The sequence below is a fragment of the Danio rerio genome, chromosome 6 (assembly GCF_049306965.1).
Source record: "Danio rerio strain Tuebingen ecotype United States chromosome 6, GRCz12tu, whole genome shotgun sequence".
In the NCBI taxonomy this organism is placed as follows: domain Eukaryota; kingdom Metazoa; phylum Chordata; class Actinopteri; order Cypriniformes; family Danionidae; genus Danio; species Danio rerio.
This window is the reverse complement of record NC_133181.1, coordinates 36,422,358-36,448,789: the sequence shown is the minus strand read 5'-3', so window position 1 is coordinate 36,448,789 and position 26,432 is coordinate 36,422,358. Positions and strand designations below refer to the sequence as shown.

The window sequence follows — 26,432 nt, the reverse complement described above, 5'->3', positions numbered from 1 at the left end:
TAAACATTGGTTAATTGAATTCCTAAATTGTATGGCCTCTTTTACCTAACTAACTAAGTTAATTACTTAAGTTTTAAGTGTGGACAGACAGACAGACAGACAGACAGACAGACAGATAGATAGATAGATAGATAGATAGATAGATAGATAGATAGACAGACAGACAGACAGACAGACAGACAGACAGACAGACAGACAGACAGACAGACAGACAGACAGATAGATAGATAGATAGATAGATAGATAGATAGATAGATAGATAGATAGATAGATAGATAGATAGATAGATAGATAGATAGATAGATGTAGTATTTGAAATACTCTTAGAGAAGTCATAATATTTTCCCAATGATCACTGAATTGTTAACTAAAGTACATGGTAAATAAAGGTTAAAAATCCCAAATACCATGTAACTTAGATGGGGTTTGTGTTTGTATACCTTTTTTACTATGTACTTTAGCCAACTATTGTTTTTGAAATAAAAAAATGTTTTGTTTTGTTTTTATCAAGTATTAACCACAAATATGTTTAATTTTTATTTATGTCACTAACTGGGAAAGATTTCAACGAAGAAACTTGAAAACGAAAATGTCGACTTGCTCATTTTCATTGAGACCTTTATTTTGACAGGTGTTTCTACGGGACTTTGAACAGGAAATAAATACGTCGACGTTATGAAAAAAACAAATAATTTTTAATCAACCAGGTTTGTCGAGAAGAATTTTCCTTATCCTACTCACTCAAAGTAAGTATCTGAACAAATACTATATAAACTGTCCTCCGCACAATAATAAAAAAAAACAACCATTGTTATGAAGCGCCACATGGGACGCTAGTTGACCTGATTTCTCAAAGAAATGCAGCATATTCAGCGTGCTCTCCGTCTCTTCATTCATTCTCACAAGTTTTACTGTCGAAGAATGGTACGTTATCCAGCTGACTGAGTGATTCATACAGCTAACTAGATCGTTTGTAGACTGATGAAGAATAACGACTGGGGTGTGACAATAATTAAGCTATACTTGAACTTTAATTTTATAAAGCTGGCTAACTAGGATATACAGGATCCAAAAGGGCAGTGCAGGGAGTTTTATAGTGTTTACATCCTGCTAGAGCTGCTGTGGAAGTCAGCTGACGAGTCAGCAGGTTACACTTCCTTTCATTTACATCCTAAAATTCAGCTCTGGACAGTTTGCTTTAATTCACCTTACATTTTCTGCAACCTTTCTGTTAGTGGCTCGTTTTCCTAGTACGCAGATTAAACCACACACTTTATATCGTACTGGCTATTACATTGCTTCTGTACATACACTGTTCATATTTGTTCATTCTTTTCTCAAGGCACACAAGATGAGCATGAATGATTTTGCTGTCCTGAGCACAGGACGAAAGATGCCCCTTCTGGGACTTGGGACATGGAAGAGTGAACCTGGACTAGTGAGTTTTAGTCAATACTTTGTTCTTCTTTAAGCTTGTCAGTTCAGCAACATGACAGAATTTGGCTGTACAGTAAACAGTTTTTTGAGAATTAGGATGAAGTATACTGTTTCAATTTATATACTTTTAATAATCATATTTTGCAATAATTATGGGCGACGCGGTGGCTCAGTGGTTAGCACTTTCGCCTCACAGCAAAAAGGTCGCTGGTTCGAGCCCCGGCTGGGTCAGTGGGTGTTTCTGTGTGAAGTATGCATGTATATATGTATAGGTGAATTGAATAAGCTAAATTGGTCATAGTGTACGTGAGTGTATGGATGTTGCTCAGTATTGGGTTGTAGCTGGAAGGGCATCTGCTGTGTAAAACATGTGCTGGATAAGTTGGTGGTTCATTCCGCTGTGGTGACCCCTGATAAATAAAGGGCATAAGCCAAATGAAAATGAATGAATGCAATTATTATAGTGTTTTTTAAAAATAATTATGTTATTTATTCCAGGTAAAGCAGGCAGTTATTTGGGCATTGGAATCTGGCTATCGACACATTGATTGTGCTCCTATTTATGCAAACGAGCCAGAGATTGGTGAAGCTTTCCAGGAAACGATGGGACCTGATAAAGTATGTCAATACATATGGATTACATATGAGAAATATACCCTAACACACATATATAAAGAAGCAATTAGTGCATTAAGACCTCTTTCCTCTATCAGGGCATAAGGCGAGAGGATGTGTTTGTGACCTCCAAACTGTGGAACACAAAGCACCACCCGGATGACGTAGAGCCGTCTCTATTAAAAACTCTGAAAGACCTGAAGCTGGAGTACTTGGACCTCTACCTCATCCACTGGCCATATGCCTTTCAGTAAGCTTCCAGTTCTACTCATAATTAATACCACTTTTTTATGCTTTATCATTTTTTGAGCTCAAAATGATAGCTAGCAAGCACTTTTCCAATTATTTACAGAAGAAACCCACTTAAATGCAATTAGGCGTAACAAAAGTTCATATATTTTAAAAGTCTAGGCAAATTTAAAGGAAGAATCCTTCGAAGACAAATTGAAAAGACCATAATAGAGCCCCCCAAAATACAAATTAATTGTCATTTTTTTATTTATCTTTCAAACCAATAGGATTTTATCAATTATCAGCACGTTGTTATATGTAATATAATGACATTTAATAACCTTCAGTCAAAAAAAGAGATTAATGTGAGATTTTTATACTAGTCGTTATATCTAGTCTTCTATCTATTATATCAAGTCTATATTAGGTATGAGCCGGTATAAGATTGTGACTGTATGAAAACCTTGGATAAAAATATTATGGTTTCACTGTAATGTGATTATTGCTCTTAAATATATTCTTTTAAAATTTCTGGGTAAAAAACTACAACTGTTTTCCACATTAAACACAATGTATTTTATTTTGAGAAACATTTAACATATTTTGGAGCAGAAAACATGTCAGGCTAAATAATTCAAATGAATCATTGACCTCTGCTTACTTTATTAGTTTCTAAAACAGAGATTTCTTTACTATTTAAAATGACATTTTAGGATATATTTTCTGCTGGAGATACTGTTGTCCTAAAAACAAACAAACAAAAAAAAAATCTTACATACACCATAGAACAGTATAGCAGAAAATTTTTGTAGTTTTAAAACTTTCAATTTCCAAACTGAGATATTCCTTCAAAACAGTTATCATCTTATGCCTAGTCTATATTCTAGTGTTTAGATAGATGGTCTTACTTAATGACTAACATGTAATCATTTGTCCTCTAACTTATCATCTTAAGGAAAAGAAATATGAAGTATTTTTTGTTTGTTTGTTTGTTTTTTGTCATGGAACTTTTATTCTTGCAAATAACATTTTACATTTTACAACAACCCACAAAAAATCCCCAAATAAAACAATCAACATCTGAAAAAAAAAGAAATTAAATAAAACAAAATAACAAATACAGGAAAAAATATAAATATATATCTTCACTCAATCCACATCTAAGTTTTTTAAGTCATTAAAGAATGCAATAAATTGTTGTCATTTTTTAAAAAACTGTTCAGCCCTACCTCTGATATTGTATTTAATTTTTTCAAGTTTTAAAAAATCTTTGAGCCAGAATGAAATTGAGGGTGGTTGTGGGAAGGTAAAAAAAACAATATTTTGCACCTATCAGGAAGAAATGCAAAAGCCACAATGTCAGCGGGTCTCTGGTTTAAAGGTTGAAATGGAACACCAAAGATCGCGATTAAAGGGCAAGCAGCTAACTTGACCTCAGAATATCAGAAACTATTTTATAGAAAATAATCCAATAGTTTTGCAAATTGGGACAAAATACAAACATATAAGAAAATACAATACAACAATACAATACAACAATACAATACAATACAATACAAACAACTAAGGTTACATGATGAAAGTTTACATTTATCACACATTTCAGAAAGTTTGGCCTTTGAGAGATGAGCTCTGTGAATTGTTTTAAATTGTATAAAACGGAATCTAGCGCACAAAGTGGAGGTGCGCACATTGTCTAATACTGCACTCCAATAGTCATCTTCAAACTTTTAAGTTCCTCTTCCCAGGTCCTGATAGCTTTAATGTTAATAAAGTAGTTGTAAAGGGACAGTCATCTCTTTAGAAACCATTAGAAATTTCTTGAAGAATGCTAACGAACAAAAAGTTTCAGAGCCCATTGACTGTATGGTCAAGTAATGCAATGCTAGTCAACAGAACCGAAAACTTCTTGGTGATCAGCATTCTTCAGAACAACATTTATTTTTGTGTTCAGAAGAAGATGCAAAGTAATACAGGTTTTAAACTATAAAATGATGACAGAATTTTTACTTGAACTATCCATTTATTGTCTTCTGCCTGTTCTCAGATATCTGTGTTTTTATCCTCTTACTTTTGTCCAGACGAGGCGATACCCCTTTTCCAAGAAAGGAAGACGGAACCTTGCTGTATGACGACATAGACTATAAACTGACATGGGCTGCAATGGAAAAACTTGTGGGAAAGGGTCTTGTCAGAGCAATTGGACTCTCAAACTTCAACAGTAGGCAAATCGATGACATCTTATCAGTTGCAAGCATCAAACCCACAGTTTTACAGGTATAAAGAGGATCACTTCCTAATGTATTTGGTCTATAAATCAGTAACAATAGTACCTTGCAGGTGGAGTCCCATCCATACCTTGCACAGGTTGAGCTGTTGTCTCACTGCCGGGATCGAGGTCTGGTAATGACCGCCTACAGTCCCCTAGGATCTCCTGACCGAGCCTGGAAGCATCCAGACGAGCCTGTGCTATTGGAGGAACCAGCCATTGCTGCGCTAGCCAAGAAATACAACAAGACCCCTGCACAAATTATCATCAGGTAAGTGTGTGCTTTTGCATTGGGTTTTTTTCCACTGATTATTTTGTCACATTGTTTCTTCATTGATGTTTGGCAGGTGGCAAACTCAACGAGGAGTAGTGACTATCCCAAAGAGCATTACACAGTCTCGGATTAAAGAGAATATCCAGGTTTCTGCAAGCTTCCCCTTAGTGTTGTATTATGTGGAGGGTTTATAATCACATATCATAACAATGCAATGCATTTACCTACAGGTGTTTGATTTTACTCTTGAATCTGAAGAAATGAGTCAGGTGACAGCTTTACACAGAGGCTGGCGTTACATTGTGCCAACTATTACTGTAAGTTACATTTAATTGTATGTCACAAAATAACATAAAATCCTACATTGCATGTAACTTAGAGGTTACCTTAAAGGTGCAGTATGTAAGTTTGACACCCAGTGGTTGAACTAGGTATTGCATTCATGTATCAAAACGAATGCAAAAGCAGGTTGCCAGATTGAGGACGAGCAGGAGCGAGTCTGACAATCGAGCCTAAAGGCTGAATTAAGTCGTGTTCTAAATAAAAGCTACGGCATGCGATAGATAGAATATTCTCCATATTAATAGGAGTTTTTGTTCTAACCAACACCTCAAGTTGATATATTAGAAACAGTTTCTGTTTCTTGCAGCTGAACAACAGAAAACTGTCAATGTTCACATCAGGTACACCTCATGTGCTTTATTCAGAGTTATATGGTAAAAATTTAAGTCCGAATGCCATTTTACATGACATTTATTTCCATACTACTGAAAGCAGCAGCAGATAGTTCATCTGGAAAATAAAACCATGTGAAATTAAAATTGAGCCATTTGAAATAGAACTGGGACTCAAAACCAACACATAGTGATTCAGCATGTACATTTAATAATGTTAAAGAGGTTCATTATGTATTAATTAGACTATAAACCTTACCATTTCATGAGTGAGTGCATATTTTGTGCTTCTGTAAGGCTGTATTTAAATTTCTATCGTGTTTCATCTGGTGCAAATTGCTTATGCAAATCTCGTCACGTAGCGTGTTGTTAGGATCAAAAATCAAAATCAAATCACTTTTATTGTCACATCATCAGCAGGATGGGTGCTATGATGAGTGAAAAGCTTAGGTGCTGGCTCCAGACAGTAAAAATAGAGACTGCAAATAAAATGACAATGTGAAATTGACAGCGATATGTACACTGATCAGGTATCCACATAGTTGTTGGCAGTATTGTTTCAAGTATGGATCGGTTAAAGTGCAGTGCATGCTTCATATTGATGGTGTGCAGTGAGGGGTGTGGAAGAGTCCGTGTGGGGTGTGTTAAGTGTTCATCAGCCTGATAGTCTGAGGGAAGAAACTTTCCTTCAGCCGGCTGGTGCGTGACCAGATGCTGCGGAACTGTTTGCCTGAGGGTAGCAGAGAGAAAAGTCTATGGCTTGGGTGGCTGGAGTTGCTGATGATTCTCTTCGCTTTCCTCATGCACCGCCTTGTGTAGATCTCGTAGCTCACCTCCTACTACGCATACAGCTGTTCGCACAATCCTATGTAGAGCTTTGCGATTGCTGCTGGTGCTATTCCCATGCCAGGTGGTGATACAGCCAGACAAAATGCTGCCCATAGTGCAGGTGTAGAACTAGCGGAGGATGTGGGGGCTCATTCCAAACCTCCTGAGACGCCTGAGGAAGAAGAGGCATTGTTGTGCCTTCCTCAGCACTGCGAACACACAGGGGTTACAATGTAGCCTGCTCACCTAATGTTTACGCTTGTAATATTTATATTATTTGCTAATTATTAACCTCATGTGGAACTCTGAATATGCGTATCATTTCATAGTCTGCTACTGTCCACCTGAGGTCGCAGTTTGATTATAGACGCATGCTTTAAGAGCCTTTCTAAATGACTGAATGAAATATGCAGTCTTCCAACAAGGCAGCCCGTGGTACTGAATACAACTAGTTAAACTGGAATTGAACAGGATAGAGACTAAAACAAATATCAAATCAGAATATCTGACTTCAGCATTGTTTTTAGAAACACAAGTATGTCTACCCAGCATATTTCTTAAATCTCTTCAAACATATTATGATTTTTTTTTGCTTTAGAAGAGTCAAAAGCTTACATACAGCACCTTTAAATGTTAATCTGATATTGTGTTTCAACAGCAACAACAAAAAACACAGCGTCCAAATGTAGTTAGATGTAAGAATGTTTTTGCATCTGTTTTCAGATTGAGTGTTTTTGTGTCTGTTTATTATTTGTAGGTTGATGGTAAATCTGTACCCCGTGATGCAGGACATCCTCACTACCCGTTTAATGATTCCTATTAATTCACACTTCCACAAGATTCTGTGCCTTGGAACCAGCATTCATTAACTTCTCTGTGTACTTATAAACACATTAAACATTTTGTTATATACTGAAACGTCTGCTTTTTTGGTTTGTTTTTCTTGGAAGAGAACTTTTTGAATTAGGGTTATATTCACTCATTTATTTCAGCTTAGTCCCTTTATTCATCAGGGGTTGCCACAGCAGAATGAACCAACAACTTATCCAGCATTTGTTTTACACCACGGATGCACTTCCAGCTGCAACCCAATACTTGGAAATATTCACATACACCTATTCACACACATACACTACGGTCAATTTAGTTTATTCAATTCACCTGGACTGCATGTATTTGGACTGTGGGGGAAACCAGGAGCACCAAGAGGAAACCTACAAGAACACGGGGTGAACATGTAAACTCTATACAGGAATAACAACTGACCCAGCTGGGACTTGAACCAGCGACCTTCTTGCTATGAGGTGACAGTACTAACCATTGAGCCACCTCAAGGAGTTACTGTAAATATGAAGGATAAATCGTGAAATGTATGAAACCTGTGAAGGATACATCAAGATTGTTACCACTAAAAATAGAAATAAATAAGAGATTATTAAATTAAATATTATTTTAATGAGTGAAGATATGCAGAATCTTGTTACTGTCATGAGAAATCACAATGTTATCACTGTTTTGTTTAATATAATTACAATTTATTATACACCATGGTCATTAGTTGATCTATCATGGGCTTTAAGATGCAAATGTTTGATTTAAAGTATTTGTTTTACTGAGAACAATGATGATCCAAAAGTAGAAAATAATATTTAGACACTCGTTACAATTATGTATTTTTTAAATTAATAATTTGCATATTTTTTATAAACAAAGTAAAATGTTTAGCTAAAATTGTAATTCTGTAGCTACGGTAACTATTGAACAACATAAATTACTAACATTTAACAATTTTTATTTTATGCTGATGTGTGTCATTTATTTTCTTTTCAGCTTTAGTCCCTTTATTAATCAGGGGTTGCCACGGCGGAATAATTGATTTTGTTTTATGCAGCGCATGCTCTTCCAGCTGCAACCCAACACTGGGAAAGCTGATGTGTTTAATATATAAAATATTTAATGATCTTGCACCACCGCCTCTCAAACAATGTGTGATTGTCTGCAAGGACAACATAAGACAGACTAGGTCATCAGTTAGAGGTGATTGTTCAGTTAAACTTGACAACTTTTTTTTTTTTTTTTCAGTCAGAGCAGAAGAAAAATAATATTTTTAAAACCGTGCTTAAACCTCTATGGGATTAATTATGAAATCACATTTTAAAAAATGATTACTATTTATTTCTAGAGAGTATTTAAGGCTAAAATTATTTATCATTATTTGTTTTGTACATTTTACCTTTGACCTTTGTTTTAGTTCGTCGCCATTTATGACTGACTTTGTCCCATCAGGGTAACAAATATATATATAAACTTGTTTGAAACTTCACACATTTAAATGAACATCATCTTAGAACACAGACAAAATAGTATTACAGTGCCTCATTGTACAAAACAACATAGACAGCAACACAGGAAATATGTATTCCTAAAAGCACTTTGTAATTTTTACATGACACAGATTTTTTTTTTTTTATTGTTTTTCTAAAACTCTGATTACACAGCTCTTTAAAAAATCCTAAAATGTACTCTCTCTCTCTCTCTCTATCTCTCTCTCTCTCTCTCTCTCTCTCTCTCTCTCTCTCTCTATATATATATATATATATATATATATAGACGTAAATTAGCTTTATAGCTAACTCTTGCACAACGTCATGTACATTGCCCCTGTATAAATCAATCAATAAATAAAATGCAATGTTTTTTTCCCAATAAAAACACCTTCAATAAATGCAAACAATATGTATTTACTCGTTATTGTGAATTGACTAATCTTGCCTTAGTATAAAATAACTTTTTCAATGAATCCTATATCATTTATTTTTTAGATAACGTATTTACTTTATAAAAATGATACTTTTTTAATCTAGTGCGACTCAACGCATGTGGCGAGGTAGCTATAATACAGTTACTGGCCCTTTAAATTTATTCTCCCGCGTTTTTGTGACAGGGTCGTAGTTCAGCGGAAGTACGGTTTGTGTCCGTATTTAAAGGCGCCAACAAAGACTAATTCAGGAGCAGCTTCACAAACCCGCCACAGACACACGCATCATCCAACAGTACAGTTCAGCTTAGTTTATTTAACGCATTAAAATGCCCGAAGAAACAGGAGCTACTTCAACCGCGGAAAGGTAAATTGCATTTTCAAGTTAAGAGCGCTTCCAAGCCTGTAGTTAAAGTAACCTTATAAGTTAAGTTAAAGGAAGTCTGCGTGAGAGGTTTCGACTGCTTTCGTTTGATAACAAAGCTGCAGCAGCGGCGTCCTTGTCAGGAAAAATGTCTCTCGCTCGTGCGTCGATTCGCTTTTCTCACGCGCCCGGACCCTGTCGCACGCGACGGGATGGCATCACCGTTGATCCCCGCTGCCGTGTTGTTTGTTTGGCTGCCTTGGTTTGGCGGGAGAAGGTTTAATACGAACGGTTAGCTTGCTTTTATGTCCTAAATGAGGAAATTCCCGCTCGGTTGACGCACCGTCATGAATGGCCCGTCAGTGAGCTTGGCGCTGCATTGAAATGGCTGCACACGGCGCCTTAGTTCAGTTTAAAAGGTGGCGGTGACACCACAAACAATAGTCTTTGCATATTATAGTTGCATTATAGAGTGATGTTTGTTAGCTACGTTCACGGCGGAATATTAACACTCTGTTATCCAGTGGTAGCAAAGCGTTAACTTAAACCATACATGTAATTTATGTGAACTTTTTTTTTTATAAAAAGTTTAGTGCTACTTTATTCCTGAAATGTTTTTAGACTACCCAGAAACGTTATATTTTATAACCGTGTGATTCTGTGGTGTTTGTCATTTCAGGATGGAAGAGAAACCTTGCTCCTCAAGCACTGGAGACAGGTGATTTAACTGCACTTTATCCAAACACAAATTAAAATCTAGAAAAATATATATTAAAGTGATTGTTCGCCCAAAATGTTTACATAAGGTCTTTACCTTATTTACAGGTACATTTTTTTTTTTCAGCTGAAAATAAATGAAATTTATAGTAAACTTTAAGCCATTGACATGTACTGTAACGTTAGGATTTAAATAAAAAAAAACTACAGTTTCCAATTTTATTTTGACAAACAGATTTGAAGTTGATGGATATTATGTAAATGACCATTTTAAATGTGTATATATTTTCCCTCAGTTCTGTCGATGTCGCTGAGGAAGCAAAGAAGCTGATTGGCACTGGAAGTCGGCACTTAGTGATGGGTGATGTTGTGTCTGCAGTCAGTGTGTTCCAGGAGGCTTGTGCCATGCTGTGAGTAGAAAGCAGATGATGCATGTGATTTTTTTTTTTTTATAAATGGAGCCAGTGTATCCATTCAATCCATGCGGACACTTTTACTACTAGGTTATGTATAGATGGTGTAAATTTAAACCCATTAGCTGCTAATGTCACTGTTTACAGGAACCTTGGTATCACTAAGGGGGTGGTGTTTGTTAAATTCTAAAGAATATTGCGTTAAAAAATAATTGTCTTTGCTATTTTAAGTTCTTTAGAATTAACTTTCCTGAAACCTTTTTTATTATTATTGAAGTACTTATTTTAAACCTAGAAGCACTAATTAAACTATGCAACTCAAATGACCAGTACTATTCTTGAAAAAATTAATTTGTCCTATGCACTGTGAACTATGAACTAGTGCACATGTTGCTTCTCCTGCATTAAAATGCTTTCTTTGAAGTGCATGGTGTTAAATGATCCGTACTTGTATAATATAATCTTGTTGAAATGCATGAGTGGGACTTTTTGTTCCAAAAATGCTGTTAGGCAGTAATTGCATGAAGATTCAAGTATCCTTCTAGTTACTGAAAAGAGAGAACCAGAACTATTGTTTTATAATTTATTTATTTTATATATATTTTTTTTCTTATAGAGCTGAGAAGTATGGAGACACTGCTGATGAATGTGGGGAAGCTTTTTTCTTTTGTGGGAAGGCCCTTCTGGAGCTTGCCAGGTATATAAAGATTTAGTCAATTTTCTTTTTTGGCATTTTACCATTTGATTAACTTTGCTCTTAATTTTCTAGGATGGAGAACACTGTGCTCGGTAATGCTTTAGAAGGAGTCCCAGAAGAATCCTCTGAGGAGGGTGAGAAGCAGGATGACTCGAAGATCGAAAGTGCTGACAACTTGGATGGTTTGTTAAATATTTTCTAGAATTGTTAATTTTGGTAATTTCATACATGGGGGAAATTCTTGACATCGTATTTGCGAAAGGTGGGATTTGAAGAATCGCCAAATTTAAGACTTTGCTCAAGCCAGTTTGATTGAATTAAAAAACGTTTACATTTCTTAGAGGGACTTTACCTGTAACATGGCAATTTCCCTCTTTGTATGATGATTCAGAGAAAACCAGGGATGAACTTCGAGCACAGGTTTATGATGCCATGTCAGAGGACAATACTCGGTCAGAGGTAGAAAAAGAGGAATGTGGTGAAGGCGAACGGAACAACAAAGAGGAAGATGAGAAGCAGGTAAAGGTAGATGAAGCACCAAAGGAAGCAGATACTGCATCTAAAACTGAGAAACCAACTGAAGATGAGGCAAAACCCGCAGAGAATCAGGAGAAAATGGCTGTAGATGAGGAAAAACCTGCAGAGAAACAGGAGAAAATGGCTGTAGATGAGGCAAAACCTGCAGAAAACGAGAAACTAGCTAAAGACGAGGCAAAACCTGAAGAGAAGCTGGCTGAAGAAGAGACCAAGCAGGCTGAAGACGAGGCAAAACCTGCAGAGAATGAGGAGAGGCCAGCTGAAGATAAGGCGAAACCTGCTTCGATCGAGAAATGTGGTAATGAAGATGAGAAATCCAAGGGTGAGGATGAAGACGCTTCTACAAATAAAGATGTCACTGTGTCAAACGGAATTGCTGAAAAGAATAAAGATGAAAGTGTTGAAGAGAAAAAGGGAAGTGAAGATACTGAAGAACCCATGGAAGAGGATGGAGGTAGTTGCGCTTGGATTCTGGGGAGCACAAGATTTTAGTGTTTCGGTGAATTTACTAGCCTTCACTTGGTAAATCTACTTCTAAATTCTGGTGGAGCCACAGACTATTTAGTTGGAATGCTTGCAGTGTCACTGAGGGTGTCCATGGTGAGGAGTTTTTAAAAGGTCAGTGTTGGAGTTTGACTTTTTTTTTTTTTTTTTTTTTTTTTTTTTTTTAGGTGATGACGATGGTGATGAGGATGAGGACGATGATGAGGATGCAGAGGGTGATGCTAAGGATAAGGTCCGTAATCATTGCATACAGTTCCTTCTCCCTTGTGGTTTTTTTTTTATTTTTTTTTTTATTTATTTATTTATTTTTTTAACTGAGTTTGTTTGCTTTTTAGGAGAGTGAGGAGGATGAAGTTGGAAACCTGCAGTTGGCCTGGGAGATGCTTGAAGTTGCTAAAGTTATTTATAAAAGGTATGTCCTTTATTATTATTATTATTATTATTATTATTATTGTTATTACATTTTTTTTGTCTCAAACCTTTTGTATATTTCTTCCCATATAGAAAAGATGACAAAGAAGATCAGTTAATGGCAGCACAGATTCACCTGAAACTTGCAGAAGTTGGAGTTGAATCAGGTGTGTATGAGTAAATTACTTTCTTTTGAATTCCTCCACCTTTTTAAAACCGATTAAACTGTTCATCACCCATACTTTTCATTTAACAAGTGTCCATTTCAATTATGTAGGAAACTACAGTCAGGCTCTGGAGGACTTCAATGAGTGTTTAACCCTGCAGCTCAAGCACCTTCCCTCTCATAGTCGTCTTTTGGCTGAGACTCATTATCAGTTGGGCACCACTTACAGTTACACCACACAATACAACCAAGCCATAGAGCACTTCTCCAACTCTATCAAAGTCATCGAGAGCCGTCTTGGTAGGGGCTTTTTTTGCAATTGTTTTGTCTTTTTATTCCTTTTAAACTAAAGATTTGTTATGTGCAAACGTTGTATACTTGTGCATTTATCTTGATCCATGCTTGTCCACCAGCTATGCTTCAGGAGGTGATCGACAAGGCAGAAGGTGAAGACTCAGCAAAGGAAGAGAAGGGCGAGTTTGAGGAGTTGAAACAGTTGCTGCCAGAAATTAAAGAGAAGATTGAAGATGCCAAGGAGAGCCAGAGGACAGCTGCAGCAGCTTCAGAGGCCATCCATCAGACTCTAGTGAGCTGCTTCATTCTCTTTTATTCCGCTAATACATCTCATCCATTGCTTGTATTTACACAGCCATGTGCTGTTAATATAAATTCAGTTGTAAGGTTTGGTTTGATACCTGCTACGTACACAAATGGAACCCAAGTAGAGTGTTTAGAATTTGGTTTGTTTTACAGGCTGGAGCATCCACATCATCTGCATTCCCCACTGAAAATGGTGGCCCGTCTTCATCCACTGCTAGTCAGGTGTGTTAATGCTTTATTAAAGTGACCCCTGCCAAAGTGTGCTTTTCCGTATTAAATCTCTCTTCTTTCTCCCCTAGATTGCTGTGAGGCCAGCTGATGGCGCCTCTTCCTCCAAATCTGCATCTGATATTTCTCACCTTGTCCGCAAAAAGGTTTGTCTCCATTTTGATTTCTGATTGGGGGACTTGGCGTGTTTTACATTTACATGCAGCTATCGTGAATAGTATCATAAAGGGACCTCTGCTTTGCCTCTGCCGAGGTCAATTATGCATGCTTTGGTCAAGAGCTGAATTTGCCAGATGAGATTTGGTGTTGCTTGGAGCTTCTGTGGTGACTGCTTCATTATTGTGGCTTGGTGTAGTTGAAGTGTCCGTGTGCTTGAGTAGCATGTAGAGAATAGGTGTTTAGCACAAAAATTTAAGTGGTGTTCTGTCCTGCTTTGTTCTTGCACAGAGGAAACCAGACGAGGAGAGTCCAAAAAAGGACAGTGATGCTAAAAAGACTAAACAGGACACCTCAGTTAATGGCAGCGACGACTCCGCCCACAACGGCAATGGAGTCCAGGAGAAAATGGAACAGGAGGCGAGTTGATAGGCTTACTGTTTCTCTAATAGGGTCAGGGGGCTCGACAGTAAGGACCGTTTAATGGCACCGTGGCCAAGATGCATCGTTGCATCAAGTTTTCTCTTAAGTCTTGCCAATTTTAAATATCCTTTCCATTTACTTAAACATTTGACGTTTACAATGTATATAAAATATTGCTTCAAACATACTAGAAGGGTTGAAAACTGGACCAGGGAATATTTAGATATTTACTAGTACACTCCTAGCAGGGTCTTGAGACGTTTAGTTCCTCTTGGGTTAATTCATATTGACTGAGCTAAAAGAAGAGTTGGAAGTTGAATGTTTCAGCATAAATTCTTCATACCAAAGCTGTGTTTTTGAGTTCTGCTTGTTAATATTTCTATTTTTCTCTTGCAGCCAGCCAACTCTTCCTCTGTGGAGACCTCCGCGTGATGGGCATCTTCTGATTGACTCCTTACCTTCCAACCAGCAGAGCATGCCTGCCTCATCTACTCCCCATGAACAACTTTTTGTCTCTGTTTTGTAAATAACCAGATTTCTTTGTCTGTTCGATTTTTGTATACTTGTAGTAAACTTTCAATAAAGGATATTTGCATATGTGATCACTGTTTCAATAGAATTATTGAAATGGAGTAGAATTGTCAAACTTCTACATAGAATGCATTTTTCCCAGCTCAAAAGCATTTATTTATAAGCTACAGCAAGCTTCCAGTAGTGCTATTCAGATTTAATTAAACCAATCTAACTGGACTTCTCCGTGATTGATCGGTGCCTTCGATGAAGGTAATGAACTTGATGGTTGTTAAATGGTCCCTGAGTTGCTTTTTGTGACCACCTAAACAAAACATTTGAAACCCTTTAAATAACTTCAATTAACATCAATGTAGAGAATTATGCATGTATCATACCGTGAAGTACTTGTATAGGTTGATGTTTGGGTCCATCTTTGCAAAGGACCGAGCATCTCCATCACAAGCATTTACTATTCGAAGACAGACTTCCATCTTACTCAGCTAAGGAAGGAGCACACTGTATTTTAGTCCATTTGAAAACCTGTCTTGTCACCAGCTATTGGCAGTAGCGACAAACAGATATTTAGGCCATGTGTATATAAGAGGAGAAATTAATGATCCTATACTGCCTAGTAATTGATTATTATACCTGAGGCATAGAGTTCAGTTGAAATGAACTTAGAGCTGCTTGAACTGGAAGAAAATGAAACGGAAGCCTCCAGAAACCACTGTGAACCTGGTTGTGCTGGTCAAAGAGTTCAAGTTTAGCCCATCCAAAAGTCGCAAAGCCTTCAGTTTCATGGTTGTAAAAGTCCAGACCTCTAAGAGTCTGTATCTCCATGACCAAAGAGAAATCTGGAGACGGCTGTACACTGAAATGAAACTCATTTAAGAACATATACAGTACCAGCTTGAGATGTCTACCTGTAAGTCTAAACCAAAATACCTTGGCACAGGTTGTTTAGCAGCCAGTATGGCATAGTTCCCAGGAATCTTGGTGGAGAGTAATGACCCTGCCGGCTGGCACTGCACAGGTGGCATTGCGATGGTCTGTCCCAACGGCTGCCCGTTACAATATAACCCTGCCAACAAGCGCACTGATCTCAAAGCAGCTTCAATACCTATAATTATGTCATAGAAGATCATAAAGCCAGCCCTGAAGACACATTCAGAAAAGATTAGCATTTGAATTAAATTAGCATGAAATGTGCATGTGTTGATTTGGGGAAAAGTAAAAGAATTGGTCTTACGCTGGATCATATTGAACAGGACCAAATGCTTCAATTGAATCAGTTACAAGGGAAGTCTGATCCTGCAGTATTGGTAGAACAAAAATACATACATTATCATTCAACAGTCTGGTGTTTTAATCATTTTATTCTAAGGAAATCATACTTCAATCGTCAATAACGAGCCATTAAATTTAAAAAAAGTTACAATAAAACACATTACACCATTTATTGATTAGAGTTAAAACAAGAAAAATAGTTAGGCCTATAAGGATCTGAAATCATTTAGTAAATTCGTAAAGTAAAATGAGCCTATTTCTTTGTCCAAAACAGTTTTACTATTTTTGAATTCATTCAGACGATTTTGTGTCTGGTAAGTGCATTGCATAGCTTAGCTTAGCATAAATTATTGAATCGCGTGGCTTAATTTGTGTCTGAACAAGCCGGATCCAGATTTGGCACCTCTAAAATCGAATCTCGTGTTGTGCCAAAAAACGCACCCCTGCCACAAAATGCACCCCCTCATAGACTTTAATAGCATTCTAAATCTACATAAAAAATAAAATTTAAATAATCAAAGTCCATAATTGATTAAAACTTAAAATGATTATTATTTTGATGGTAAAGCAAGAACAAGAAATGAAACCCATTTTAAATGCACTAGCTTTATAAATAAATGTAAAATAATAATATGGACTGTAGTGTAGCCTAAAATTAGGCTTTTTGATGGGTTTTAAACATTTAGGCTACAGAGAGCACAAAATTTTTGCTGTTTTAAACTAAACAGCACAATAAAACAATTTACATTAAACAATCTCATCTGTATTTATTCATTCTTTCATTTTCTTTTCAGCTTAATCCCTTTATTAATCTGGGGTCACCACAGCGGAATGAACCGCCAACCTATCCAGCACATTTGTACGCAGCGGATGCCCTTCCAGCCACAACCCATCCCTGGGAAACATCCACAAACACTCACACTACGTACAAATTAGCATACCCAATTCACTTGTACCGCATGTCTTTGGACTGTGGGGGAAACCGGAGCACATGCAAGGAGAACATGCAAACTCGACACAGAAATTCCAACTGAGCCGAGGATCGAACCAGCGACCTTTTTGCTGTGAGGCACTACTGTGCCACTGCTTCGCCCCTCATCTGTATATCTTCTGTAAGGGAAGGGTTCCATTCATGAAACTCACCTTAATAACTCTATTTTTATAGAATTATTTCTATTATTTATTTATTTTTATAAATCAATTTTAGTTAATAGATATACATTTCAGAGGGTGTGTATTTTACGGCGGGGTGCACCTCCCGGCACAACACCAGCACCTCATTTTACCAACCCCCCTACTCACACGCACTGAACCTTCCACCCCCTGCTCCTCACTTTCCTCTGCGACTCCCCAACCCTCTTCAATTTCATCCGCCACACCCCGTTAACCCTATCCGTTACCACAATCTGTTCCTGGACTTCGCAATGTACAAATTAGGCACTGGGTAAGACCATTGACACACTTATTTTAACGTAAAAATCAAGAAACTGTATTATGGCTACAGCAGCCACAATGATATTTCGGAGGGCATATAGTTCCTATACAGTGTGTAGTTCCTTTCAATATCGAAAGCAAATAGCAACTTTTAATTTTTCATCGGTCAGTACAATATGTAACTACAAAAGTCAAAGCTTTAAATAAATAAGATTATCAAAACTCTGGTATTTTTGAGTGAGACACTAATGGTCTAATCTGATTTATGCTGAGCTAAGCTAAAAGTGTTACTGACACCCGGAGTTAAATTGAATAGATCCAAAAATAGTTTAAAATCACTTAAATGTTACTTATGTTCAACATTACATCGGCATTCTGAAACAAGATTTGATGAACTTTTAGCTAACCAGTACCAAAGCAGGATGAGTTAAGGCCATGGATGATTCTGGAAAAACCGACAGAGGAGGTTGAAGATGGTGTTGTCTTCTCTCTCGGTCCTGCTCTGTTTCTCCACTTAGAAAGGCAATTTCAGCCTGGAGGCTTTCCATTTGATAGATGTGATCCTTCTGGATATCAACAACCCCTGATCCTTAAAACGTGACACAATATTTAAAATACTAATGCCAAAAGTAATATACTTAGATATTTAAATGTTATTAAAATACTCAAATAATATGCAGATGTACTCTCAGGAGAAGATTTATTTTGTATGACCTGCTAACACTTATGCCTTAAGGATTGCCTTAATTCTTTGTGGTGTAGATTCAGCAGATTCCTCATTGACTGTCTATATGGACATGATATTATCATGTTGCTGTCATTCACACATCCCCCTTTCATCTCATCCTAAAGGTGCTCTAATGCACTATGGAGGTCATTTGAGTTTAGAGTTTTAGAGAACTCACTGTCATGTTCAAGAAACCAATTTGACATTATCTGAGCTTTATGACAGGGTGGATTGGCTAACACATGAGGGATACACTGTGTGTGGTCATACGGTTAAGGACACGATCAGCCCCTGCATGATTTCTGCCCGTGCCATCCAAATGTCGCAACTGAAATAGAGACTCACCAGACCTTTTTCCAACTTTTACTGTTCATTTATGGTAAGTCTAGTATAAGTGAACTGTAATCTCAGTTTCTTGCTCTTAGCTGACAGGAGTGGCACCATGCGCCTCTTTGATCAGATTCAAGGTACAACAACAAAGTTTTGCAGATCATGCAAAATTTGTTGCCGATATGTTTTAGAATTGAGTTGAACATTTTATTGTATGTTTTTAAGCTATTAAATGGCCTGGGGGGGAATTGATCCTTTTGTATCTATTTGGTGTCTTTTTATGTATCGTTGACGCTGTGTGGTATATTGGATGTAATCTATATGTTCTTTCATCTGTTGCTGTCTATTTTTGATCATTTGCTTTAAGGTTTGTACAGCACAATGGTCAACAACTGTTGTTTTATTGTGCTATATGTATATGTATATGTATATATATATATATATATATATGGTTGTAACAAGTGGTTATTACATTTATGTTGCTATCACATCAAACCAGTCTGGCCATTCTCCTCTGACCTTTTCATTTCACCAAAAAAAAGGGAACTCGATCAATGTTTGTGCTTGAAAAACCCAGTAGATGAGCAGTTTTTAAAATACTCAGATCAGCCTGTCAACCATGCCACCTTCAAAGTCCTTTAAATAACCTTCCTGCCTAATCTGATGCTTGATTTGGCTTCATCTCCTCTTGACCATATCCACACGTTTAAATGTATTATGTTGCTGTCGTTTCGTTGGATGATTAGATATTTGCATTATCAAGCAGGTGAATGGGTGTACACTGTAGTTCGTGGTATGAGCACGCAAACTAGACAGAATAAAATAAACATCTTAGCTATCAAAAAGTAAGCATTATTTATAGTTTATTATGTCACGCTCAGTATGTTCAGAACAGATTTACCATTCTCTCCTTTATGCCTCTCCCTGGCCTGCTGGATTCTGAATATTTCCTCCTCCAACTTTTGGTTTTCCTGCTCCAAAGCAAGAATATCAGGATCCAACGATCTCTGAGGGGACTTCATCCCTGATGATTACAGGAACAAAGAATATGTAGACACTTAACTGTACATTCATAGACATGGATTGAATCTTATGGATTAAAAAAACTTTTAGAATAATGGCAGAAGGTTTTTACTTCACCAGCCAAGAATTATCAAAAAGGCCATCTGACCAACATATGAGGCAACCAATCACAATTGGTTTTCTTATCATTTAGTTTAGGTGTGAAAATGTAGTCATTGTCCCCACAATAACAGACCAACATACCTTTTTTCACTTACACTAAATTCCTCAAGCAACCAATAATGTCTTATAAACTAATATGACTGTCTTTGAAAATGCTATGAATAATGTATAAATAGACCATTGATAAAATAAAGATCGAATGAACAATATAAATTAGGAGATGTTTGTAGCAGTATTGTCATATTAAAAACTTCTGCATCGAGTTCAGTTTAAGTGCCCAAATAATATTTGTAGTGGTGTCAGTCCTACTCACTTCTTGCTTTTGTCCTGCCATCAGCTCTAGGTCTTGTCTGCTCCAGTGTAAGAGCCTCTGTTTGAAGGTCATGCATGTGAGCCAGAACTTCTGGATCGGAACCACCAGACTGCATATATGCCAGGCGCAAAGCTCTGGTAGAAAAAGAAACAAGCCCCAGAGTGTTCAGAATGGTTGCTAAGTCATCAATAAATGACTGCCAGTGTGAACTGTGTGATTGGAAGTGTGATCCCTCTGGTTCTACTACTGGATGGATGCACACTTGACTTTGTGTAAGAGGGAAGTGCACAAACAAGGATGTATAAAGACTGTAGCATCTAACATTGGTTGCTAATTTGCTCTTTGGGGACAGCGGAGTGATGTTTACCTGTATAGTTTTTAGAGGCTGGCCAACATTTCACTTAATCTCTTGACCTCTCTACCAACCGCGTCACGGCACCAATTGAACCACTCTTGATCTACTGGAAAGCCAAAGTGGAAGATGGGTAAAGGACTGATAAATGTTGCATGCAGTGGGCAGAATCAGTCAGTAATGCACCTCCTGATTTTAGGAGAGATTCACGAAGGTCCCTAGTGACCACACCAACTTAGGCTATCTAGTTTTGCTTGTCCTGCCCTGAGCAGGTTTCAAACCAGTGTTTCCAGCATCGAGTGCAGATGCATTAATAAGTATGCTAAACACAGCAACTACCTCAGTAGTTCATCTCTTGAGGCTGGGGAAGAATTGGATATGGGCTCTTATTCATCCAGTTTTAAGCGGGTTTTAAATCAGTGTTTCCAGAATGTGCACTAAGGATGTAGCATGTAGCAGTTTAAGTCGAGTAACTAGCATGACTCTTAAAGTTGGGGTAGATCTTGCTAACTCACTTCCATTACACTCAACCTTACTCCCATCTAGATCAGGTCACCCTCCAATTCTACTCACCTTGTATTTAACATGTGTGTGCCCATTAACAATGATACTACTGTAGTTTCCAGCATTGGAGCGATGCACAAACCCAGCAAACAAGTTTGTGTTTAATAGATGTCTAACCGACATCTAAACGTAGACAGCTTGGCTAAAACAAGGCTATATATATTGGGCTGTCAGTGTAAATCTAATAGACATCTAAGAATAGCCTAAAACTAGACCAGTCATCAAATAGACAGATTGGACAGACTTTATATGTGTAGTCATTAATTTCTATTTATTCGATGACTAGACTAATTTTGACCTACTCTTAGATGTCTATTAGATTTTCACTGACAGTCCAAATTTATTCGTATTTTAGCCAAGACGTCTATGTTTAGATGCCCATCAGACATCTTTTAAAACCAGCATATGAAGTTGGTGCACTTACAAAGATATAAAAGAAACTGTATGTTCCAGCATCAGTCACTCGTCAGATAAATCGAGGCCACTTCACAGTTTTTAATAGCCACTTCTAGTCTTATTATCATTAACCTCACTCCCATCCAGGTTAAAGTACTAGAATAACCATTATAGTTCTATTGCCTCAATCCAAGCCTGATTCAAACCACCAGTTTTGACATGGGAGATGGGTACACTACCAAGCACACTAAACACCACAACTTCAGCATCAGTCAAAAACTAGCCTGTGTTACAATAGATGGTGGCTTTTGTCTTTTAAGTAAAGTTAGATTTTAACTTTTTTAGGTTAAGTAGTTCCTAATTAGCCCAATGCAGTCACCACTTCGAGGACACAGTATCGAGGATACAGTATAACTTCAAAGTGATAATATTGTCTTTAAATATGGCTAAACTCGATTTAGAGCATTCATTGAAATATTAAATTTTAAAGTCAATATTTTAAACCCCCTTAAGAAATACATATGTTTTTTAATTTTCTACAGACATCTACTTGTCTAATTATTCTAACTTACTTAACATATTATTAACATAGTTGAACCTTTAAACTGTACTTTAAGCTGAATAATAGTATCTTGTAAAATAACTAGTAAAATAGTATGGACCATGACCAAGACAAAATTAATTAGGTATTAAAACTTTTATGTTTTAAAATGTTAAACAACACTTAGGAAATATTTTTAAAACAATTAAATTTTTTCAGGACTAATAATTTTGACTTCAATTGTATATACAGTTGACGTCAGAATGATTAGCCCCCTTAAATTATCAGCCCCCCGTTTTTCCCCCAATTTATTTTAACGGAGAGAAGATTTTTTCAACATATTACTAAACATCATAGTTTTAATATCTCATTTCTAATAACTCATTTATTTTATCTTTGCCATGTTAACAGTAAATAATATTTGACTAGATATTTTTATTATTATTATATAATATAATAATATATAATATCTCTTTATTACAGCTCAAAGTGACATTTAAAGGACTCAACTAGGTTCATTAGGTTAAGTAAGCAGGATAGGGTAATTAGGTAAGTTATTGTAAAACGATGGTTTGTTCAGTAGACTCAAAAAAAAAAAAAAAAAAAAATATATATATATATATATATATATATATATATATATATATATATATATATATATAGCTTAAAGGGGCTAATATTGACCTTTAACTGTTTTTTTTTTTTTATAAAAAACTGCTTTTATTCTAGCCGAAATAAACCAAATAAGACTTTATCCAGAAGAACAAAAAAATATTATCAGACATACTGTAATACTGTCATTCCTTGCTTTGTTAAACATCATTTTGGAAATATTTTAAAAAGAAAAAAATTCAAAGGGGGCTCATAATTCTGACTTTGTTGATATACAATGTACATCAATATCAATAAAGTTAACAAATATTGATCATTGGCTAATAGAGGGTTAAATAAAAGTACTTTTTTGCACTTTTTGTACCTTATCTGAGCAGAAAGTGGCCCATCCACAGAGGACATCAAGTCAAATGTAACATGCTGTGTCTTCTTTTCCTCTGGTGGGTTAGAAGGGACTTCACTGGGAGCAGGTCTATAACATCAGCAAAGTGTAAACACACATAAAGTGATTGATTCTCTTCTCTGTAAACACCCACTTTGCCTTCAATCTCTCCTACCCCTTAATTGTGTTGATATGAGAGCTGAGCTGAAGCAGCACCTCTTCGTTCCTCTGTTCCTGATATCTCAGCTCTTGCAGCACTTCCTCCAAATGAGCCGTCTTCTCCCGGCCCGCCAGCTCAGCCAGACGCTGTTCAATTTCTAGAATAAACACATAAACATTATTAAAATCATAGTGCTAAAGTAATCAGCATGTTAATTCCTTTTAAGCATTCAACCAATCACAGCATGGCTTTGCAGTTGCTAAGTACAAACAGTGGCTGTGGCCAAAATTGCATACTCACTTGAAACTAAAATGATTGTCTGCAGTATGAATGTACAACATAATCTAGATGTCCAACATTCACTATGCTGTCATCATGATCATGAAGCATTTGCCTGCTTTTTGAATTCAGACATACTTCATCTATCACATATTGTATTTCACCAAGAGAAGTGTGCTATTTTGAGAGAGGTGAGATAAAAGTTTGGCCTTCCTTGTTTAGTATGACTTCAGTATTTCGCTTTTTGCTAACATGCAGTGCAGGCTAATGGTGCTAAAATGATTTTATACATATAGAAAGCATATGTCAAATGTAGATATGTGTATATATATTTTTTAAATGTCTGTGAAATGTCAATATTGTGACGCAGTGGCGTAGTGGGTAGCGCTGTTGCCTCACAGCAAGAAGGTCGCTGGTTCGAACCTCAGCTGGGTTAGTTGGCATTTCTGTGTAGAATTTGCATGTTCTCCCCGTGTTCGCGTGGGTTTCCTCTGGGTGCTCTGGTTTCCCTTACAGTCCAAAGGCATGTGGTACAGGTGAATTGGGTATACTAAAACTGTCCATAGTGTGTGTGAATGAGTGTGTATGAATGTTTCCCAGAGATGGGTTGCAGCTGGAAGGGGCTCCACTGGATAAGTTGGCGGTTTATTCTGCTGTGGTGCCCCCAGATTAATAAAGGGACTAAGCCGAAAAGAAAATGAATGAATGAATGAAATGACAATTGGCAACATGTGGGGTAATTTTCCATTGTCAATCGGGATAACATATATTTATTTATTTCTGACCAATACCTTTTAACTTACATACAATAATACATGGTTGTAAGTTATTTTTTTAAAACTGCTCAGTGACAAACTGGTAAAGCCAGTGTTAAGAATCCTTTACATAATATGGCAATTCATATTTTGAGGCTGCATCATGATACGTTTTTAACGTCATAAAATGATTATTGTTCTAAACATGGCTAACAAGATTTTTTTAACAAGAATTTTTTTATTTTGTATGCATTCTAAACCATAGGTCTGAAACCTAATTCCTGAAGTGCTGCAGCTCTGCACAGTTTTGTCCCAACCCTATCAAACACAGCCGATCCAAATAATTGATATGTTCAAAAAGTCATGAACACCTTCCTTCATTAGGTGGATCAGCCGTGTTTGCACTTTAGGAATTGAATTTGAGATCTACAGTTGAAGTCAGAATTATGAGCCCCCTTTAGAAGTTTTTTCTTTTTTAAATATTTCCCAAATTATGTTTAACACAGCAAGGAAATTTTCACAGTATGTCTGATAACATTCATCAATATTATTAGCCCCTTTAAGGTAAATTTTTTTTTTTGACAGTCTACAGAACAAATTATCGTTATACAATAACTTGCTTAATTCCCCTAACCTGCCTAGTTAACCTAAATAACCTAGTTAAGCCTTTAAATGTCATTTTAAGCTGTATAGAAGTGTCTTGAAAAATATCAAGTCAAATATTATTTACTGTCATCATGGCAAAGATAAAATAAATCAGTTATTAGAAATGAGTTAATAAAACTATTATGTTTTGAAATGTGTTAAAAAAATCTACTTTCCGTTTAACAGAAATTGGGGGAAAAAATAAACAGAGGGGCTAATAATTCAGGGGGGCTAATAATTCTGACTTCTACTGTATGTGCTAAACTATTGTTAAAATTAAAGAAATAGTTAACCTAAAACTGAAAATTCTGTAATCATTTAGCCGACTCACCCTACATTTTTCAAAAACCTGTGAGTTTCTTTTTTTATGGTTGTAAAAAAATGAAGGACCTGATGCTTAAAATCTTTAATTTTATTATTATTTTATAATTTTATTATTATTAACCTGTATGCCAGTTTTAGTCATTCATTAAGGAAAAGCTTACCCTCTCTGTCCTTCTCCAGCTGAAGGTTGCGAGCTCTGATCTCAGCCAGTCTCTGCTCATGATCTTTATACCTCTGCTCATCATTCCTCTGCTGGACTAAACACTGCTCCTTTGAGACCTGAACAACACTTACCCATTGTCAAATATACATAATAACACACACACAATCACAGTATTCACATTAGGACCAGATTTTAAAAGCTTTAGGCTACTGAAACTGACCTCAGTGTGTTTTCCTGCCAGGTTTTGTTCAAAAGAGATCCTGAGTTTTTGGAACTAAAACGTCACATCAGACTTTGTAGTACAAAGCTAGTTTGGTTAATTGTGAGATTTGTTATGTTTGTGTGTGCTTGTCTACCTCTTCAGTGAGTTTGTTTAGAGCTGTATTGTGAGGCCCATTGTCCTGTGCTTTGTCTTGTTCCTTTTCAGTCTGATCATCTCTTCTTTTTTCTTTGAGCTGACCAATGGAAAATCAAATTGACTGGATTATTTCTTGTTTGAAGTCTTAATTTTTACAATTTGTAAATTATAAAATGAAATTAGTAAGAATAAAAATTCAAATAATGTCCTATATTTATATATGAAGAGTTCAGATGTAAAAAAGACTGTATAAGTCCCATTTATTGCAGTCTTCTGTTATGTTGAGTTATTCTAATTTAAAGAACTTGAAAAGAATTTATTCTTTGCCATACAAGTGAAATTACTGAACCTACATGCATAGGAGTCTGATAAAATGCTCATTATATATACTGTACGTGTGTGTGTGTGTGTGTGTGTATAAAACAGTTCTGTCTGGTTCTCGAATCTGATTGATAGTCGTGTGATATTCTGCAATAACAGCCCTTATACATCCTCCTCACCCTTCCGTAATACTCCACAGCAGATTAATAAACTCACTACAGTTTGTCAAATATATTGCAGCTGTTGGACAACGTAATATTTTTAGGCTTTTTTAAGTGAGAATGTAGTTGTTTAGATTGCAACTATGTTTATTTATAAGGATAGTGAATATTTTATATATTTTTTAATTTCGGTGATACACTGCATCGGCATCCATCAGCCTGTCATATTGAGCAGAAAGACGGTTGATATTACACAAGATGATGACAGAGACAGTATAAGTCCATAGAGAAGAAAACTCAGCGTTTTTCAAACTACAGCTGATCAAAT

General features: G+C 36.4%; 3 protein-coding genes across 11 annotated transcripts in view; 2 read left to right on the top strand and 1 right to left on the bottom strand.

Moving 5' to 3' along the window:
* Positions 1-649: 649 nt before the first annotated feature.
* On the top strand, positions 650-7,246 carry akr1a1b (aldo-keto reductase family 1, member A1b (aldehyde reductase)). Of its 5 annotated transcripts, none has more exons than XM_005166286.6 (9): positions 650-707; positions 1,343-1,438; positions 1,936-2,055; positions 2,151-2,302; positions 4,365-4,560; positions 4,624-4,823; positions 4,900-4,972; positions 5,057-5,143; positions 7,086-7,246. In XM_005166286.6, exons 2-9 carry the CDS (start codon positions 1,352-1,354, stop codon positions 7,149-7,151), a joined length of 981 nt encoding a protein of 326 aa, XP_005166343.1. In that variant the 5' UTR covers positions 650-707; positions 1,343-1,351; the 3' UTR covers positions 7,152-7,246.
* Positions 7,247-9,269: 2,023 nt separating this feature from the next.
* nasp (nuclear autoantigenic sperm protein (histone-binding)) lies at positions 9,270-14,904 on the top strand. Of its 4 annotated transcripts, NM_199782.2 has the most exons (15): positions 9,270-9,453; positions 10,130-10,168; positions 10,464-10,577; positions 11,197-11,277; positions 11,350-11,459; positions 11,669-12,268; positions 12,486-12,550; positions 12,654-12,730; positions 12,823-12,896; positions 13,007-13,195; positions 13,309-13,481; positions 13,649-13,717; positions 13,795-13,869; positions 14,171-14,299; positions 14,699-14,903. In NM_199782.2, the coding sequence occupies exons 1-15, from the start codon at positions 9,416-9,418 to the stop codon at positions 14,732-14,734; spliced, it is 1,869 nt and encodes a 622-aa protein (NP_956076.2). In that variant the 5' UTR covers positions 9,270-9,415; the 3' UTR covers positions 14,735-14,903. The 4 variants fall into 4 exon arrangements, with proteins under 4 accessions (NP_956076.2, XP_073809528.1, XP_021332626.1 ...); XM_073953427.1 differs by lacking the exon at positions 11,669-12,268 and having other exon boundaries at positions 9,336-9,453; positions 14,699-14,904; XM_021476951.2 differs by lacking the exon at positions 14,171-14,299 and having other exon boundaries at positions 9,336-9,453; positions 14,699-14,904.
* A 58-nt stretch (positions 14,905-14,962) lies between these two features.
* The window catches only part of ccdc17 (coiled-coil domain containing 17), a 13,423-nt gene continuing 1,953 nt past the window's right edge, over positions 14,963-26,432 (bottom strand). Inside the window, exons 2-14 of one of the 2 annotated variants that reach the window (XR_012408050.1) lie at positions 25,621-25,719; positions 25,485-25,538; positions 25,263-25,380; positions 23,114-23,255; positions 22,921-23,028; positions 20,092-20,225; positions 19,495-19,617; positions 17,950-18,125; positions 16,065-16,126; positions 15,761-15,935; positions 15,464-15,686; positions 15,211-15,315; positions 14,963-15,137 (exon numbers count right to left, since the gene is read on the bottom strand). Coding sequence is in view for 1 of the 2 variants with exons in the window: in XM_001341164.9 (XP_001341200.6) it covers positions 15,105-15,137; positions 15,211-15,315; positions 15,464-15,686; positions 15,761-15,970; positions 16,065-16,126; positions 17,950-18,125; positions 19,495-19,617; positions 20,092-20,225; positions 22,921-23,028; positions 23,114-23,255; positions 25,263-25,380; positions 25,485-25,538; positions 25,621-25,719 (1,587 nt within the window). In the remaining variant the exon portion in view is untranslated. Of the gene's footprint in view, positions 15,138-15,210; positions 15,316-15,463; positions 15,687-15,760; positions 15,971-16,064; positions 16,127-17,949; positions 18,126-19,494; positions 19,618-20,091; positions 20,226-22,920; positions 23,029-23,113; positions 23,256-25,262; positions 25,381-25,484; positions 25,539-25,620; positions 25,720-26,432 lie in introns of both variants that reach the window. The other variant, XM_001341164.9, reaches the window with a different exon arrangement.

Excerpts from the sequence above, each read along its gene's own strand:
- akr1a1b (XM_005166285.4), top strand. The coding sequence starts at position 859 with ATGCAGCATATTCAGCGTGCTCTCCGTCTCTTCATTCATTCTCACAAG. Across the intron at positions 2,303-4,364 it reads CACTGGCCATATGCCTTTCA|ACGAGGCGATACCCCTTTTC; the intron begins GTAAGCTTCCAG and ends ACTTTTGTCCAG. Across the intron at positions 5,144-7,085 it reads ACATTGTGCCAACTATTACT|GTTGATGGTAAATCTGTACC; the intron begins GTAAGTTACATT and ends TATTATTTGTAG.
- nasp (NM_199782.2), top strand. The coding sequence starts at position 9,416 with ATGCCCGAAGAAACAGGAGCTACTTCAACCGCGGAAAG. Across the intron at positions 12,897-13,006 it reads AGAAGTTGGAGTTGAATCAG|GAAACTACAGTCAGGCTCTG; the intron begins GTGTGTATGAGT and ends TCAATTATGTAG. Across the intron at positions 13,870-14,170 it reads CTCACCTTGTCCGCAAAAAG|AGGAAACCAGACGAGGAGAG; the intron begins GTTTGTCTCCAT and ends GTTCTTGCACAG.